Source organism: Apus apus, chromosome 5 (assembly GCF_020740795.1).
Source record: "Apus apus isolate bApuApu2 chromosome 5, bApuApu2.pri.cur, whole genome shotgun sequence".
NCBI classification, from domain to species: Eukaryota; Metazoa; Chordata; class Aves; order Apodiformes; family Apodidae; genus Apus; species Apus apus.
Genome location: NC_067286.1, coordinates 39,617,212 through 39,636,785, shown reverse-complemented (window position 1 = coordinate 39,636,785; position 19,574 = coordinate 39,617,212). Strand labels below are relative to the sequence as shown.

The 19,574-nt window shown below is 39.6% G+C and overlaps 1 protein-coding gene across 3 annotated transcripts in view; it reads right to left on the bottom strand.

Moving 5' to 3' along the window:
• Window positions 1–19,574, bottom strand: part of PRORP (protein only RNase P catalytic subunit) — a 47,879-nt gene that overhangs the window by 24,037 nt on the left and 4,268 nt on the right. For all 3 annotated transcript variants that reach the window (XM_051620630.1, XM_051620633.1, XM_051620632.1), the window contains exons 4-5: window positions 15,726–15,858; window positions 1,193–1,300 (exon numbers count right to left, since the gene is read on the bottom strand). In XM_051620630.1, coding sequence (XP_051476590.1) covers window positions 1,193–1,300; window positions 15,726–15,858 — 241 coding nt within the window. The remainder of the gene's footprint in view (window positions 1–1,192; window positions 1,301–15,725; window positions 15,859–19,574) is intronic.

Genomic DNA, 19,574 nt, shown 5'->3' with positions numbered 1-19,574 from the left:
TGTATCTTTTCTCCATTGCTTCCAGCTTTTACAGAACATTCAGGATCCTGTTCAGAGTTTCCACGCTGGGACAGGCAAGCACTGAGGAAGGAGGTTAATTTCTCTTCCCCTTCTTCAGCAACATAGATCTGTCTCTCTACACCCTAAAAACATTGTGCCACTGCATGCTGCTTGGGATTATTCTTAGATAATCAACACTTCCTCTCTGGTCTCATGCAAACAACTTGTAAACTTCCTTTTCTATTTTCATAGTAGGAAAAGCAGCATCTTTGTGAGCCAGTATCTCATGAAACATCACCACAGCTCTCAAACACCTTTCAGCAAGTTTATCTAACCTCCCTAGCTAAGGTGCTTCTATTTTCATAAATGAAAGCATATCCTGCTTCTTCAGAAGAAAGTAGTTCTCAGAACAGAAACATATTTCTTGCAATTACTAGAATTACTTAAGTTATTATTAAGCTAATTTATAACTTAGTTTTGATTTCAAGAGGGTGAAAACTTAAATTCTGGCTTTGGCATACATGGCAGCAGCTACTTCAGTATTCCTAATTTAAATTAAAAAACAATCTTAAGCCATTTCTTAGTAAAATGGTAAGGGGAGTGCCAAAAATTCTCAAAAGTAGATATTAATAAAAAGCAGGATTATTCTTCTAAAAATCACCAAGTGCAAAGAAATTAAGTCAGTTTGAGTTGCCCTTGTAAGAAGAGTACTCAAATGCTTAAAGCAATAGCAAATGAGATTAAGTTTAAACTTGTGCAGGATGTGGTTTGAACTAAGCAAAGGGTTATTTTAAGAGGAATTCTTATCAGCCTAACTATATTAAATTGAATTTTCTATAATGTTGATTTACACTGTTTCCCCAAATCCCTATTATTCTGAAAACATACACACCCACACAACATATGTCCTAATTATATTATTAATAATAACTTAGATGCAACTATCAGAATTGCATACACAGAGAAATTTAGGTATGATTTTTTACAGTGAATACAGTCAAATATGTAAGAAGAACCATCTTCCTACTGATAATTTTTAGTTTGTGAAGTCTAAATAATGCTTCGAACTTCACTGTAACATGCTACAAAAGTGTTTTATCAGCTTCTCAAGAGGATAATAATGAGGCACTAATTGTTTACAATCAGCCTAAGCATACAAAAAACCCTTAATGAATATTTAACCAGCACTTACATTTTCACACTGCATCTTTCTGGGTTTTATATGGGAAACATTGAGTCCATCAATAACAATATCAAACGGAAGTCGATTTTCCACAAATGTTTGAAAGGCTTCAAATTCCTGAAATAAATAAATAAGAAGTGGGAAGAATATGTTGAGTTTAGCAGAAGCAAATTCATTCACTTTATATCAAGAAAAGAAAAAAAGGCTAAATCTTTCACTTTTCCTTTGTTGGCTACATTCCACATCTTTACTTGCCTATTTGCTGAAGCCACCAAACAAACTTAAAAAAAAATTTAAAAGCCAGAAGTGCTACAGGGGATTCCTTCAACATAACCTTAAATTACATTACAACTGAAAATAAAAACTGTACAGCATCTAAATTTTCAAAATTATAATCCAAATTACTAATAAAGATACAAGCTATTGCCATTGTTATGCAACAGCTGCAAGCTTATCTTGCAACTTTATATACCAGTAGACCATGACATTAAATCTTAACACTTCCAAATCTAAAATAAGCATTATATTTAGTTTCTCTGTAAGCACTCTGAAATTTCTGAATGCTGGTCTTTGGGTAACAGACCAATATTTAAATAAACATTCACTTAGAAACACAGCACTCCCTTTGTGAGAAACACACAGCTTTAAAGCTAGCAAAACAATGAACTTTCTTACTAGGTCAGAACTGCAGTGACTGAGCAAACCGACTGCGTCCATCCAGTTTTTCCAACAGAAGGAAAACCAGTTTCTTTAGGCTTGAGACCCCATAGGAGGAGAACAGACTACAAAGTAACAATACAAACTTCAGGAATTCCTCCCTTCATTTTTTGAGGAAAGATACACATTGTTTCAGCAGACACTTGCATTAGATTCCTACTTCCAGCATCAAACTGTTCTTAATGGGCACAAGATCCCTAATCCATCCTGGTGGGCAGCCACCTGGTTTCATAAATGACATTTCTAGTAGCAGGTAAGACTTATCAGGGAATAAATGTTTCATAGCCCAAGGTTATAAGTGAAGTTTCATGGGAACTCAAAACAACTGCAAATTTCGTGCCTTCTGCTCAAAATTCAAGAAGCCTTTTTGTAATCTTGTCTTCTCCCATGCGGCCATGCAGCAATATGTAAGTCTAAAGAAAAAATATCCTTTCAGCACCCAAATAAAAAAAACTACGCAACATACACAATTCTTCCTTGGACAAAGGAATGAAGGAAAGAATTCATTTGTTCAGAAAATACATTTGCTGTCAGGCAGTAACAAATGATCACCAGCTTCAAATTTAGTCAGAATGGTTATGACTAATTATACCAAGAAAAGGTTACTTGTATTACAAGTACAAACCCACCAAGTGAGACAAGGGTGCCTCACTCAGATGTTAAACTTACAGGTATGCAAGTGAACAGAGGTGTACTCGTCCAAAGTACACCAACAGGAACACAGACAACATGAGGCTCAGTCTAGCACCACCAGAATCAACTCCCTTACGTGACCATTCACCTCTCCATGGCTTAAATTCAGATAAATCATCACTGAAATACTAGATGGCTGTCTGAAATGTGGGAAGGATAAAAAAGAAAACACGTACAGACTAAATGAAGGTAAAATAGGAGAGGTTTGAGAAAAAGATGAGTAAAAACGGTAAAGAGAAAAGAAAGGGGAAGCACATGAAAAGGTACGGTATTCAATCCAAAAGAGCATTATTTTCCTAAAGCCAACAAATGCCAATATTATTTGAAGTAACATGGTTTCATTCAAGTAGACATTTTTATAAAATATAATGTGCATGTCATCTTGTCTTCAAGGGCTCAATTCAACACAAACCAGACACTTTGTGGATAATTTTTAAAGCAGTATTTTATTTCAAGCAACAAGAGTTCCAGAGCAGTTCCTGAAGTGATAGGTTTTCCCTAATGGGCAGAGTAGAGTGCTTTGCCAAGGGAAAACCACAGCACAAGTTTAGGGAGCAACTGAGTATTTTAGCAGGTCAGTGATCCGCTCTGCCCACTCTTTGCTCGGTTCCCTCTCCTCTCCCCAGCAGGGCAGATGGAGCAGGACCTGCCAGGGGAGTTCTGCTGAGAGGCACCAGGACAGGCTTGGCAACTCTCAAAAGCCAGCTCCTTGTTCTCTGGGGTGCAGAAGACAAATGGCCAAGTTTAATTTATGTCACAAATACAGAATACTCCAGTGGAAAGTATAAGATGGACTGAAAATCCCCAAGGATCTATTAGTTTTTTCCTTGCCATCCATATTTTCCCAGCAACACACAAGTGATCTTTTTCTTTTCCAGAAAAAAATACATAACCACAGAGAAGATCCAAGTCTTCTCTCCTGAGAGACAGTTTTTGAGTTACCTTATTTCCCATCCTCTCCTGACACAGGGAAGTAAAAGGGCAAAGCTTGGGAATAATAGCAGGCTACATCATCCAGATACAGTACAAAGGGTTATTCAAACATACACAGACTTACACTATAAAAGGTGTGCAATTTGAAGGATGCTGATCTTCCAAAGATAAGAGATTTGTTTGGATTTTATGCAGATCCTACTTACAGCCACAGTAATAAAGAGACGGTGCACCCACAGTTCTCTAAAGATATTTCCCTCACTAGCCAACTGTAAGAAGGAACTGTAGATCTTCTTTATAAGCAGTAAATGAAGTAGAGCCCAGCTGCAGCTAGGGTACAGCCGATCAAGAGAAGCCAGACACAATAATAATCAGTGCAGTACGAGGATGTTGTGAACGTTGGTTTAGACCAAAAGAAGTGAGCTATTCACACAGGCTTCCTCTTCCAAATGGAGAACACAATGTGTGATCTACATACAGCCCTGCTTATGCCACAGGAATGTTTACACAGACACTTCCTGCTAAACACTACAAGGGGCATTTCTGATGAACCCCTTCAACACACCAACAAGTAACAAAACATCTCGCTTTCACTCTTTTGGTAAGAGAACCAAAACAAACACAGCAAACCTTAGATGATTTCCAGCTTGTACCGACTGGGTTAATTTCATAAAGTTTCCAAGGAGAAGGATCTGGGAGTCCTGGTAGATAGTAAATTATCCATGAGCCAGCAATGTGCCCTTGTCACCAAGAAGGCAAATGGAATCCTGGGGTGCATTAGGAAGAGTGGGGCCAGTAGGTTGAGAGAGGTCATTCTCTCTCTCTACTCTGCCCTGGTGAGGCTGCATCTGGAGAACTGTGACCAGTTCTGGGCTCCCCAGTTGAGAGACAGGGAGCTACTAGACAGAGTCCAGCAGAGGGCAACAAAGATGACTGGGGGATTGGAGCATCTCCCTTATGAGGAAAGGCTCAGAGAGCTGGAACTCTAGCCTGGAGAAGAGAAGGCTGAGGGGGGACCTTGTTAATACCTACAAGTATCTAAAGGGTGGGTAGAGGGAGGATGGAGCCAGCCTCTTCAGTAGTTCCCAGTGACAGGACAAGGGGCAAGGGGCACAAGCTGCAACACAGGAAGTTCCATTTAAATATGAGAAAAAGCTTGTTTACTGTGAGGGTAACAGAGCACTGGAACAGGCTGCCCAGGGAGGTTGTGGAGTCCTCTTCTCTGGAGATATTCAAGATCTGCCTGGATCCAGTCCTGAGTAAGGTGCTCTAGGGGATCCTGCTTTAGTGGGGGAATTGGACTAGATGATCTCTAGAGGTCCCTTCCAACTCTGACTATTCTGTGATTCCATGAAAAGTCCATTCTTCCAGCCTCAGAAACACCACTCAGACTCAGTTGGCAACTGAAGGGACAAAACTTTAAAAACACATTCAGCATTGCTGACTGGCATGACCCTCTTAATGCTCAGGAGCCACAGAAAAGTGTTGTAATACAGCCAGGCCGTTACCTCACTGCAAGACTTCCCCGAGCAGCCCATGCACCGTGTGAACACGCCTCCATGCAGCAGGAACATGAATATGCACGGTGCAGCAGGGTGCTCACAGCAGGCTCCAGAGATATCCTGTGTATACCAAGTGCAAAAGAAAAGGGAATTCTAAAAAACCCACCTGATTTCATCCATTGCTTAGCTGAGAAAATAGGGGAATGCCAACTACGCAGCCATTAGAGATGATTCATCACACCTTATACTAAAAAAAATGTAGCTTGCAAATGAACCTCACACTGACTAAATCAGTTTGGAAGCAAGAGCCAGCCATAACAAACCCATGATGGAATTTCTCTTGATGTGAAGAACTGAAGACATTTAGACTCATTTTTTGTTTAACCACTAGCATGTGGGTGGCTCAAGTCCCTTCATATCCGAGCAAAAGCACAACACAGTCTTGCAGCTTTTTGGTATTCCACACCAGCTGCATGACTCATGTGCTATTTCACCATCATTTTATACTGGTATATACTGGTGCTGCCACAGAAAGAGGTGTTTCCACTTTCTCCCTTCCCTCAGCCACTGCTTCCTAGTCTTGTTCCCTCCTCTACCTATGGACACATTTTTGAGAAAGACTGAAGGGGATGAACTGAGTCCATGTTAACTGAGCCAATGTAACAGTCCTTAGCCAGCACCAGCTCTCCTGTTCAGGTCAGAGCACAGAGGTTTGATTGGGCATGAAAATTCAGCCAGGACATGGAATAAGAATGAGACTGTAGCAGGTGAAACTACTGGCATCACCTTTTCCCATAGGTAGTCTTGACTATGCTAACAGACTGGATGGTGAAACTACAACATTTTATGAGATTAATCTCTCAACCTGGGGTATTGCAGCAAAACAAAAGATAGAGGTTGGATTTCAAAAAACAGGTACAGGAATTATTGTTTGGAAAAAAAAAAGAAAAAGAAAAAAGATTGGTTTTGCTATTTTAAACCATTCATTTAATTTTAAGGCTTTTTTAAAAAAGTGTGACCTCAGACTTCAAAAGTCTGGCTTACACAGCCAATAGTATTTGAAATGGCAGTAGTAATAAATTTGAGTATAGGACTTTCCTGTAAGAATATTACTACTGTTTCAACTTCTGTAAACAGAAAACAGAAATGTATGTTTTTCTTTCAGTCCACACAGAGACTACAAGCCTCAAAAGCACAACAAAAATGCAGGGAGGAATAAATTATTAATATTTACAGATTTACTACGTTAAATATTATAACACAAATAAACATTACAATTCAAGACAAAACAAAGAAAAAATTGCTAGACAAGCATGTCCTTTGATAATAACAACATGAGCAATTAAAAAGAGTATTCTGAAATAATTTTAATTTCTATAACAGATCTAAGAATATGACAAGTTTCAGATCACAGAAAGATACGATCATTTAAGTATTTGTCTCCTCAGGTATAAATAGGAAATGTGTTGCCAACTAGAAATAAAAATCATGGTATTGCTCAAATTCTTCAACATCCAAAATGTCTACTGATCCAACTGCAAAAAAAAAAAAGGGGGGGGGGAGGGAGGGGAAAAAAAAAAAAGAACAACCCACAACAAAAACCCCAAAAAACACCAGCCTTATGAAAAACTATTAAAATCACTGCAAAAAAAGGCTGCTCAACACTTCTAAACAATAAGGTTTATGCTCATGCATCAGGAACAGTGGAGAGATATTAAGGTAAAATTAAAAGTGCAAAAACTACAGCATTCAATGTGCATTGTTTCCAGAAGCATTCACAATAATTTAAGCTTTGTGCAACAGAAAAATCAGTGCTTCCCCATCCGTATTTAAAGACAATATACTCTGGTGCAAGGAAAGAGCAAATTCTAATTAACAAAACATTATACTGCACAGCATTATGTAACTATCTTTATTATCAAAAAAGGTGTTTTTCAACACACTAAGAGCAGATTTTAGAGAAGTGAAAACATTTACTTTTTAAAAGTTTCATAAAATCCAAAGTGATGGGGGTTGCTTTGTTTTCAGGAATGCTTCTTGTATCAGAAGAAAAACACGGGAATGAGTACTAGAGTGTGAGAAATGAAATTCAGCTGTCAAACTGAAATCCAGCCAATTTTTTTTTTGGCGCCTGGTTGGAGAACTCTTAAATCTGTTTGTTGCTATGCCTGAAGGGTTTGAATATTTCCCCCACAGTTTCAAAGCTTGGAAATCCCCTTCTAACCCTTATAAGCAGGAAGGCTTTTCTCAGTATTGTTATGGTATCACTATGTGCTCTGGATTGCATACAATTTGTTTGCCCTCTGTTATATGCTTTTAGATTTAACAAATAATCCAGGAGTCACAAACTCCTGTATCTGTAACCTTCTGAGGTACTGTCACAAACAGGAAGGTACTCACAAGCACAGTGACAACCTGGCTGAGATGTGCTCTGTGTTGCCTGTTTGTAGACCTCTGACAACAGCAGGCTGTGTTTTCAGAGAACTTGTTCCTGCCTGCCCTCAGCAGAGGGTCAGTGTTAAGCAATGCAAAACTTGGATCTCAGCAGTCCAGGCACAGCACTTCTGAAACCTCCTTTCTGAGCACACCTAACATGATGGAGGGAGAAACAAGCCATTTGTCTTGCCATCCTCAGTGAAAAAATGCCCTCATCTTTGCAAGGCTGCCATCCTAAGAACAGGATTATGGAAATGGACCATACCAAGCTTTCATTTAAAATGAGCAAAAAACCTTGCAAAGGCAGAAAAATTTTGAATTAATGGTGCATTCTAAAGTAAAAACACTATTTTGGAACCTTTTCATCTTAAGGCAAACCTCCTAACAGAATGCTAAGCTAGGAAAAGATTGACTTGAATGCATAAATACAATGTAAGGGGCATTACAGAAAGATAGTGGAATAATATAAAAGCAATGCATAATGAGTTTCGTAGAAAAGACAGCATCCCAAGTAAGTGAGGCAGACAGACCACGTGGAAAAAATACTACATGTGTATCAGCCAGCCAGATATACCTCCATGTTGCTGTCTCTGCTATGCTGGTACAAATGTTTGAAGCAAATTTGAACAAGGAACTCAACTAGCTGGAAAAAAACCAAGACAACAAAACTTTATTTTGTCATCTAGGTCAGTACCCTGCTTACCACAGGGCTGTGCTCACTTGTTTCCTGGAGCACGTGCAGGGGACAAAAGGGGCAGAAATGAACAACTGGCTGGGTAGTAAGGCTAGTTATGCTAGTTTAAAACTCACACTGCCACCAAATGCTTATGATAACCACTATTTGCAATGTCAAGAGAAACAGCAACTGTTCTGTGCCACTGAATGGCACCACATGTTCTACCCCTATTTTAATATTTCTAGAAACAATCCAGAGAATTATAAACCTACACACCCAGCATCTGTCCACTGTAATATGGTTGAACTGATCACTAAAAACTGCACAAACCCTCTGGAATAATATGATGTGGTAGCATTTAAGGCATCCTCCTTTTGCAAAATAATATCTCTAGCAACTCCTTCCTTGTCAATGAAAAAGTAGGTAAAAAAGAACAAGACAGCACTAATTAGATTTTAAAAAAACCTGTCACAAGACTTCCTAACAAGCTACTAAAACAGCATTAGAAGAGGCAGAAAAGAAAAAGCAGAGGGCCGTGCTAAAAAATTAGCAGCATCTTTCAAAGTTCTGTATCAATTCCCATATACACAAAGTATTTTACTGATATTTAGGAAAGGGGATGGCACAGAAGAAGATAAAACAATGACAATTACAAAACCCCCTAAATTTAGCATCAGAAAGATGAAACCATGTAGAAGAAAGTGCACTTATAATTTACAGATTTCTGGAGGAACTGTATCAACTTAAATAATCATCATAATGTAATGAAAACATCTGCTCAAATTGCTGATGTTCTGAAATAAATCTAATAAAATCCTAAGAGCTAATCTAAATATCATAAATTATAACATAGCTCTATATGAGACAATTCCACATGGGCCTCTGTAGCATCAGAACCTGTCTTTGACCACAGCTGGAGATCAGCTCCTTAAATTAGAAGGACTTCTGGTAATGGACCAAAGGACCAAATGGTAAAGGAACATTCAATAATGCTCAAGTTTTGAGAGGTAACATTTCAAAGGATCTTAAATCAACAAGTCCTCACACTAAGTTTACTTTAGAAGTATTATCAGAGAACTTAACCATATTCAGAGACAGCAAACACTTAAAAAAAGGATGGTAGCACATGCAGTCTGCATTGTGTAAACATGCGTCAAGATCCTACTTAGTGGAATGCATGAGCTGAAAGTAAAGGACTGTGTCTTCAGGAGGTTCCTGATAAAACTATCTCTTTAAAAAACAACTGCTCAGATAATTCAGATTGGTTTAATTCTTTAGTTAAAAGTTACTGTTCTGATGTCATGTTTATGGCCCTGTCTACCTCTGTGTTGAGCTAACAAACAAGAAAAAAGAAATACTGTATCAAGGTATGCCATTCTTAAATCTTGGTGAAATTCTTAGACTTCTTCTATTTCTCTCAATTTATTCTTATATATTCTAGCTAATGTAAGGAAGATATAGATCTGGGAAAAATCACTGCATCAGCAAACCACATTTGTAGTTTGCTTAGCAAGATCTTCAGGTGATATATGGTGAAAAAAAGTTAAGGTTAGCAACTGTATTTTAACCAAGAACTGGTGTTAAAAAACAAACAACAAAATAAAACAAAAAAACCCCACAGATTTTTCTTACTTATTGCACTAACTGGAATATGAAGAATGTATCATGTTAGGAGAATTTCCAATTACAGAGGTGACAAAGAGTAAAAAGACTGTAGAGGACAAGGAATCAAGTTTTGTCAGTGCCTTGGAAGAAACGAGAATTCTTGAGTTGCAGGGTGGCCTAATTTTTCTGCATAACCATTTGATGGCAAAGGAGACCAAGTGACCTGAACAAAACCCCAGCTCATTTGTTGCTATATGAATCGAGAAAAGGAGGACTGTGGACCACCCCAGAAGATCTCACCCACCCCCAAGAAAGATTCTCTAACACTGAGGTAATTGAAGGAAAGAAATATGCACTAAATTTATAATGTTTTCATCTAGATGTATTTCTTGCTGCTGAAGAAGCAGCCAAGTCTTTATTCTCCTGCCAAAAGACTGTGCGCTTCTGTTTTCTTCCATTATCAAGAGCCTCTAGGGTAAGGGAAGATGCAAGAGAACTCCAACAGCCTTTGTCTCTCACCACCTATTTCCTATTCGGTCTGCCTCTTTCCCTTCCGCCCAGAAGTTCCCTCCCTCTAGCAGATCATATCACAAGAAGAGTGTAACACCCACCCTGAATTAAATGGAGGCTGGAGTACAGAAAGTAAGCAGGATAAAGGCTGCAGCTTGGGCTGCAGCGCTCTCAGACTCTGGGCACACTTACTACTCCAATTGTTTCAACACCCACCAGAATTCATCACCTGTCTTTATGAGACCTAATACACTAGACCTACAAGATTGAACAGATCAAGCTCTGAGACAAGTGTTCTCTCTAACCCCAAAACTAACTCTAGTTCTAGTAAAATACTGCAACAGAAATAAACCCACAGCTAATCCTGAGCCCCACTCAGACAAGCTCTCCTCTGTCCCTGTGCATGTTATAAGATCTAGCAGCAAACCTGGCCTTTAAGGAAATGTAGGATCCTGCTCTACCGAATACTAACCTGATCCTGAGTTCAGTGGCCCATACTTAGCAGAGATCTAGTAAAAAAAAAAAACAACAAACACAGAAAAAAAAAAGCTGTTCAACCCTATCTGCAAAGATTGTGTCTCACCTCTGTAGGTTTCCCTAGACTTATGACTGCACATCTTCATGATCCAGCAGTCTCCAGGCTTGGTATCAAGGTATTTAATTCTAACTGCAATGCTAACCCTATCCTTCTTTACAACCTAATGACCATATCCTTTCCGTAACTAAAAATCAGCCACAAAACAACAATGGGACTTAGTGATCAATCTGCTTTTCTGCAAGACCTGTAGAATTACACTGTTCAGCACTGGCCATCCTATAATCAAACAACAGCTACAAGCAAGTTTTTTAACCACTGTTGTTGCAGACTAGTCAACACACTTGTCCTTATTGATGGCACCTCCAGTATCATGCTCTGGCCTAACCAGAGCCATAATAAGCAAGTGCTTCAAGTATTTTAAGTCCCAAATATCAGCCCTTACCCTAGTCTTATCCATAGTCCAACACCAACACATACCCAATTAAGATCCTTCATATCCACTGGCATTAGCTGTCACTCAGTCCTAATGAACTTGCAAGACTCAAATAGTAACTCAAGTTCTCCAGCACCTGCTGTCCAAAACACTAATTCCCACGAACCACACTTTCAGGACTTTAAAGATTCAACAATAACAGGTTCTTCCAGCCTTGCCATCCTGAAATCCCAGCTTACCCACAAACCAGTAACTCATACGCATCCAAAAATTAGTTATTACTTGCTCATCTAAGCCAACCTCAGCATCCATCCTACAGTTGGGCCTCTGAGGGGAGGGGTTGGGAGAGGGGAGGTGAGAGGAGAGGAGATGAGGGGAGAGGAGGCAAGGCAAGAAGGAAAAGAAGAAAAAATAAAGCAAGCTCAGAAATCTCTATCATCTTGAAGCCTTAACCCTAATCCTACTCCTAATTACAGCTTATTGTCCCTATATCCCCCTCCAGAACTTACAGAAAGCTTTCAACCCTTGACAGCACCAGCAAAATTTCCATTCAGCCAGCACAGTTCTCACAGAAGCGAGCTCTGAATCCAAGTGCTGTCATTCTAAACCAAGCCCTAGCAAAGTGACTCAGCCTGCCACAGAACTGACAAGAGCAGTTTCAGTCATTTCTACCTGAGAAGAAACCACAGGAACTGTTCAAGCCCAAAACAGCCCCCATCCCAGTGCAAGGGGCTTTGCAGCACTCAGGAACATGCCAAATTTTTGCACTCCTGCAAAGGACAAACACTTCCCTGGGAATCTGATCCCTTTACTGCAATGTAGTATGTATCTGGAGGGAAGGGGGAACACAAACCCACAGAATTCCACCCAGCCTTTTTCTTCCTTACATGTTTCCTCTCCTCAGAAAGTTTTTTGCTCCCTGACAGAGACAGGGAAGACGCAACATATATGGCAATAGAGGTAGACAGGGCAAACAGCACACACAGCCTGGGCTGTGGCACACAGTATTAGCCATTTAGTGGGAAGAGATCTTTCCCTCTTCAGCCCCTCAGGAGACATAGCAAGCCTAACTGAATTAACAAGCCTTCTCTGTCTCCCTGATCTCAGGCAAAGAAACCATGACATCCAGGTGCAAGACAGCCAGCCATAACCCAGGCGTCTAGGGGCAGGTAAGGGTAGCTCACCTTGGAAACAGCTTACGTGCAGGCAATTTAGCTGACTTTGACCACAAGCTGAGAGTTAACAAAGCAGGCAGAAGAATGAGAAGATCATGCGGGAATTCAGGAGTGAAGGCTCTGCCAGATGGGGTTAGTGCAAATGGTGTTAGACAGTTTCCTTAGAGTTCGGAGTACATACAGTTTGTGGAAATAATAAACTACTGCATTCAGAACAGGACTGACATATATCACACAAGACCTTGGGGCAAATCATGGAATTGGAAAATATGCACATGTGGAAGGAGAATCAAAGCATTGCAGAAAAGAAGAGGCAGGGCTCTTCTAAAAGTTAAGAGACAGGGCTTTATTTTCAAGGCTCCATGTAAACAGCACAATCTCATTCACTTGAAAAAATAACACTGAGATGAATGGGTCACTTCCTCCTCCCCCTCCAGACTCTTATATTCCAGAAGAATATGTAAAACCCCTTCAGACACTTTGCCCAGATCTAGTGTGGGGGACTTTCCATGCCCGTAGACCCATCTCTTCCTGCCTTCTTGACAGCACATACACATCTACTACACGCTTCCTTCCCCCTGCACAACTGTTGTTTCAGGCTTCTCAGGGGTATGAAGGGAATAAAATTACTGCAGATGGGAGCAGCTGCAACAAGAAAGTCCTCTCAGCAAAAGCTGATTCTGCCTCTCAGTACACCAATTATATCAGCTCATGCTCAATGGCATAGCTTCCAATTATATGCAGCCAGAGTAAACAGGCATCTGACTGAAAACATAAGCTAGACATTGCTACAAAAGATGAGTCATGTTACAATTGTTTTCTTTCTACAGTAGTCTTTAAGGTTGCAGCTTGCTACATTAAATCATCATATGACATCCTAATACATCTTTCAGTAGCTGTGCATAAAGAGCTGAATACGTCTTCTTTTAATGTGTAACAAGTATTTCCTTACCACAGATAATCAGTTTTATAGTTCATGAAAATAATCTTTTCAACACATTTCTAAATAGTGCTCATTAGCATTCTGATGTACAAACCTTAGTTGTTTGATTTTCTTGCCTAAAACTAATTACAAAAAGTATTTTTTTGATCAGCACAACAGACTACTTTTGGGGGATCCTCAACAAACCAAATCTTTGCTCCTAATTTTCTACTGACTGCATTTACTCTTAAGTGAGAAATAAAATCAAATAAAGCAACGATACTGTTCCAAAAGTATGACAAAAGACTACTCCTCAATCAACAAAAAATAATTTCAAACATATTACATATTCAGTTTGAAACACTGTTGAAAAAAAAAATGTTCAGAGCTCAAAACAACTGAAACTGTTTCCCTGAATAATAATTTTATTGCAGAAAACATAGAAGCACTGAAGAAAACTAATTAGGAGAAAAGAAGGAATAGAAAGCTAAAATGTTTTATGTTTGAATTGCAGCTACTACAAAAAAAAAGACTGGAAAATGGAAACCCCCCTCTCAGATATACTTGCTTACATTCTGTTTTCAGCCTCTTCACCTAGTTTCCCCTCTGGAAAACCCTGGCTGCAGAAGAAGTCACACAGTCTGGCATACTTAAAATAGGCAGCATGTTTTCATCACCACACATCTGCTTTCACAGCACAAAGGCAACTAAAAAGTGCCAAATTTATTTTTGGAAACCTGTGGCACATCACAGTGGTGTTTTGCCTCTGTCCCGTGCACACCCGTGCTCAAAATTCACTGAGGAAGCGGGCTTTAAACTGTATAGCCAATAGTAAACACACCAAGTTCATCTCCATTCAGCCTCCTGGTCACTGCCTGACAACAGGAACTGGAACAAGGTCAACTTGGAACTAGCAAGTGGGTGGCCCCAGAATGGTAAATAACAGAATTTCAGCTATTACATGGTCTAACACAATCTACTGACATAAAAACTTACAATAGTGTATTGAGTCTTTGTTTCACTAGACTGCATTCATTTGAACAATCAGGTTCTCAGACAAGAAGAACATAATTTCCAGCACTCCTCAGCCTGGGAGTTAATGTCCTGTTACCCAGAACTCCCTTCCTTAATTTCCCTGCCTTCAACCGGTACTGCTAATCTAGCCTTGTGTACACGACAAATTTGAAATTTTCAAGCCAAGACACATAAATGAAACTTCATGGACTAGACAATTTGCCAGTTAAGGAATGAAAGTTTTGCTGTTGTTGCTTTCTTTAATAAATGAACCTCAACCACAACATTCACAAAGGCTTTCAGAGGACAGAGTTAGCTGTTCAGTGTGCAATGAAACACACTCTTTTGTTTATCTTATAATATTATAGAACATCAGTATCCCCTACAAATTTTATGTCATTTCTACATTTTTAAGGATAGTTTTACTCCCTGCACAATTTACAGCGATATGAACTAAAAGTCCTGAACTGAGGAGAAAACCTCTGTGGAATTGAGATGTCTGAACAATAGGCTGCATGTACAAGCACCCCAGCAGGAGATGTTTCAAGTTTCTTTAACTTACACACGTGCAATGTCTGTGCCTGCAGAGACCCTGAAGAATTAAACCTGCTGCCCTCTTCCACATTTTCCGGGCCAGTGCCAGCGGCAGCAAAGGGACACCCACACAACACCCACACAACACCCACACAACACCCGCCAACATCAAGCCGAGCCCGCCCTGGCGTGGCACGGGCTCCCCCTGGCGGAGCGCGGCGCCAGTGCCTGCGAATTGTCCATCCCCTCTGCCACTGGCCTTTGGAAAGCCTGATCCTCCTGATGGGCACTGTCATACCGACACGAAAGTGTATCTTTAAAGTGCAAGGGGCAGCGGGCTGGCTGGTGGGTTGTGACAGTCGAGCGAACAAAATGGTAACTGGTTTCTTCTTGTTTCTGGCAAACAGGTGCCCGGTGGAAAACGAGATCTGCAGCACATACACAAGCCTCAGATACCACACTGAACTGAAGAAACACTAGGACTTCTACTTTTTCACAAGCTAAAAATACTAGATGTCTTGTTCTGGTTACTGGATTTTATTCCCTATTTAAAATTTACCTTTCAGAAGATTAAAATATTTCCATACCTTTTAATTTTTTTCATGTAAAAACAAATTACATTTTACTTATTTTGGTATCCATTATCAGGACAACATCTTTGTCATCTTTGTGACAACAAAGATCATACGAAGGTCAAGATTTAGACCCATTTTATAAACACAGCTGGAAAAGGTACACAGGATACTTCAGTATTGAATGGCCTATTAATGTCTAAATCAAAGAAAAAAACATTTGTGGTGTTTTCAAAGTACCTGAACAATTGTGTATTACACCGGACACCATGCAAGACCTACCTGTGGGCTTGTCTTTCTAAAAGTGTCAGTTCCATGTATCACATCCTTTATTATTTTTTCTCTGAGATCATTATACTCCTCTTCAGTGAGGTCACTATCCTCCAACTGATGGCTGCAAACTGGGCACTTGCCGCTGTAATAATAATGAAACAAGAAAATTAAAGGATAAAGGCTTTACAAAAAAGAAATACCTTAAATTTACTAACTTATTGAGCGTCTTGTGTAAGATCACAGTTCTTTACAAGAACTCCAACATAGTACCATAATCAGAAAATTATTTGTAATATTTCTGGGATGCATCCAAAACCTACTGAAGTCAACAGAAATATTTTGATGTGACTTAGTGGGATCAGGATCAAAGACAAAACTAGAGAAGTTTGAGCGCTTAGGACCAAAACTCCGCATGAGCATGGAAAAAAACCCACAAAACAAGCAAAAAAGTATTTAAATATTCACCAGCATTTATTCAGGCCTTGAGAGATAAGAGTTCAATTCTCAGCATTACCACAAATTTCCGTATCTCTAATATTTGAAAGTTTCCGTACTACACAGCAAAGTCACCACGGATACCTACAGCCCAGATCTCAATGTGGGAAGGTGATGCAGTTGCACTGACCCAGCTATTAATTCATTCCAAAGTGTCACAACAAGAAAATGTACCAGTGAAATGTTCCACTATTGTGACACCATCTGTTCCTACAAAAAAGCTAAGCTATTTGTGCCTGGTTTATCATGGTTTGGAAAAATCAACCTGCCACAGGTGTAGGAATGATCCCATCCAAAAGAAGGAAAAAAAAAAAAAAAAAAAAGAGAAATACAGAAAAGGTAACATAAATCTGCTGTATGGTTGGAAAAGCAAATAAAGAGCGAGATTGCCTTCTCTGTTCACTTGTCTTCTGCTGTCAGACTTCCCCTTTATTCCTAGGCTGACTGTTCAGATCTGTCCAAGGTGGCCAAAATGAACAGACGGCGAGCAGGGTGTGACTAAAACAGAAATACAGCTTGTTTTGAAAACCCTCAGCAACACGAAGTCCCACTGGCACTGCCTGTCTGTATGATGTCCAATTCCATCAGAGACAGTCTAATACCAGGCTGACTGCACCCAAACAGAAAGCAGCTTTAAAATGCTATCTCCTGGTAACTAATCACTACTTCCTTATTTATTGTTAAGAAACTTCAGTCCCTGCTCTGTAGCTAAATATCATCACATGGATCTAGAAATGTGGACTGGTGCAGATGACAAAGCTCTGCAGCTACAGTCAACCAACACCATCATTTAGTGTTCATTTCCCAGAGACCAAAACACCACTCTATTATACCCAGCTGTGTCAGTGACTGTATGACTGCATGCAGTACTGGGACAGTTTCCTTCATCATTCACATTGTCCACTTCTTGGTAGTCTTAGTTTCCCTGTTACGGGGCCAGCAGCTATGGTAACAATTGTGGTTTTGCAAATCCCAAATCATACCTTGTTTTGTGTTTAACACACACAAGAACTCTCTGCTGATCTGTCCAAGCATGTTTTTAATACTAAAAGACCAAAGAGACTGAAAGTCCATAGCAAAAGAAAAGATTACAAAGCAGAACAATAGGGAATGCGAAAAAACAGACTTCAAACGCTTCCATTTCCTCAAGAAGAGTGCTGGCATGTCATAACAGACCCTGAAAAATTTTCCAGAATACCACAAGTGAAGCAATGCTGCAGAGAACACACTGATTCATGCCAGTCGAGAGGCACAACTTTTTCTCTGACCAACCTAGCGCTGCAAAAACTTCCCAGCACCAGGAAAGGCTATCAAAACCAACCACAACCACTGTGCTATGGGCTACACCCAACAACTGCAATGAGTTGGGTTTTTGTTCCTACAGACTTCTAGCATAGCACACACATAATTCCAAGAAGTTTTTCCAAGCTTAACTCTTCAGTAACTAAATAAACAATCAGAAAGGACATGAGCATACTGTAAGGAAATTCACAGCCAGTCATGTCTATTCTTAGGCACTTCTGCCAAGAATATTGAACGTGAGATCCAGCTTGCATCTTCCACCACTGGACTGGACACTCCAGCCACAGTTAACAAGAAAAGAAGTAGAACGTAGTAGCTTCTCCAACAGGCAATAAAATGGTGTTTAGCTTGAATGGGTCTTTGGTTCTTCCTGGCTTATGAACACTGACTTTTTAGCCACTTGTTCCCACTTAAGCTTCTCTTGTATGCAGGACATGTTGTTGACATTTCACATTCCTTCCTCTCTGTCATACTCTGTTCAGAAGCCTATACTCACCCATCTTGGCATTGTCTGAACTGAAGGAGTAACAATTCTCCAAATCCACCCAAATATCATCTTTTTCACAAGCACAATCTCAGAACCGAATTGTAGGATTTGAGATAGGGTGCTAAAATTGAAAGAATTATTGTCCCCTGGCTGTCTCCACAGAGATAGCCTAGAGAGGCCAAAGCTGTCATTGTAGTTTTCTAAACCTACGGCAATCAGAAATGTTACATTCTCCCAACAACTGATCTTTAATATACATTAAAGTACATACCATAAGCCAAGACTGCATTAACTGCAATGCTGACAGTGCATTTACTGAATCAAAAAACGTTATGCATGAAACCTCAACAATGGGCATTCACTGCTGCACACAGACTATGCTCCAGTTGCTCAACCCACCATGGCCATTGCAGGCTTAGCCTACATATTAACATAGGCAATGAGACCAGCTCCTCATACAGCTGTGAAGTTATCATTAAATACAATTAATTGCTTTTAGGAACTTCACAGTTTGGCAACAGACAATGAAGGCCTAACAAACTGTTATGAGACTATTTCAAAATCATTAAGCCTAAAACTTAAAGGACCTGTCCCATAGTTGACTTGGATCCTTCTGCAACTACAACTTTCAGGTTACTTGAAAAAAGCCAAAACCTTCACATACCCAAACAAATCAACCCACCCCAACCACCTATCAACAACTAAAGCTCCAGAAACCAGTTTATTCTTGTGAATTCTCAATATAGATTCCCAAAGGGAGCAGAAGCAAAACAGGTACAAGGAACACCCAGCAACTTGCAAGGCTGGACCCTTAGTCTAACTGCTGCTTCTTTGCAACCATACCTTTAAAATTACCTTGCAATTTTTGTAATATCTCATTGATAATTTTAGAATTTCATGCCAAGAAATTCCAACACTGAAGGCTCTCCCCTCTGGAGGTTATTTAGCTGTCCTTACAGCTAATTGGCCATTTAGCTACTTTTTTGAGAGAGACATGGAGTATCATGGCATCTGTGTATCAAGCACGAGGTCAGAAATGTTACAGTAGTTTTAACACAGCCTCAAAAACCTAAGTTGCAGCTTTCTATAGAACTTGACCAGCAAACTTCAAGGTTTGTTTGCAGGGAATTCAAGATTCTATCTCAGTTCAAACAAACTAGGAATTCAGTGTTAGAGGAAGAAGAAAATATCCTGGATATAAACATTGTAGATACAATCAACAGTATTTATTCAAACCCAGAATAATCCTATTAAGTTATCAAACTCAGTTCAGGAAAAATATAGTTCTTCTGGATTTTTAACTCAAGACTCTCATGTTTTTAAGACACCATTTATGTTGCCTGCAGAGATGAGCCTAGAAACAATCACCACGAGTTTCAGAGATACCTTAACGGCTTTGTCCTTTTTTGATCAGGAACAAAAAATATCCCCTGAAAAAACCCAAACAACAAAACTCAAACTTCTTTTTTTCTTTCTTAAGTCCTAAGGATCTTTTCCGTCAGCAGCTACTTAATTTAAATATAATAAAATTCTTACATTATTTTCATTAAGTAATGCTAATTTTATTTGAATAC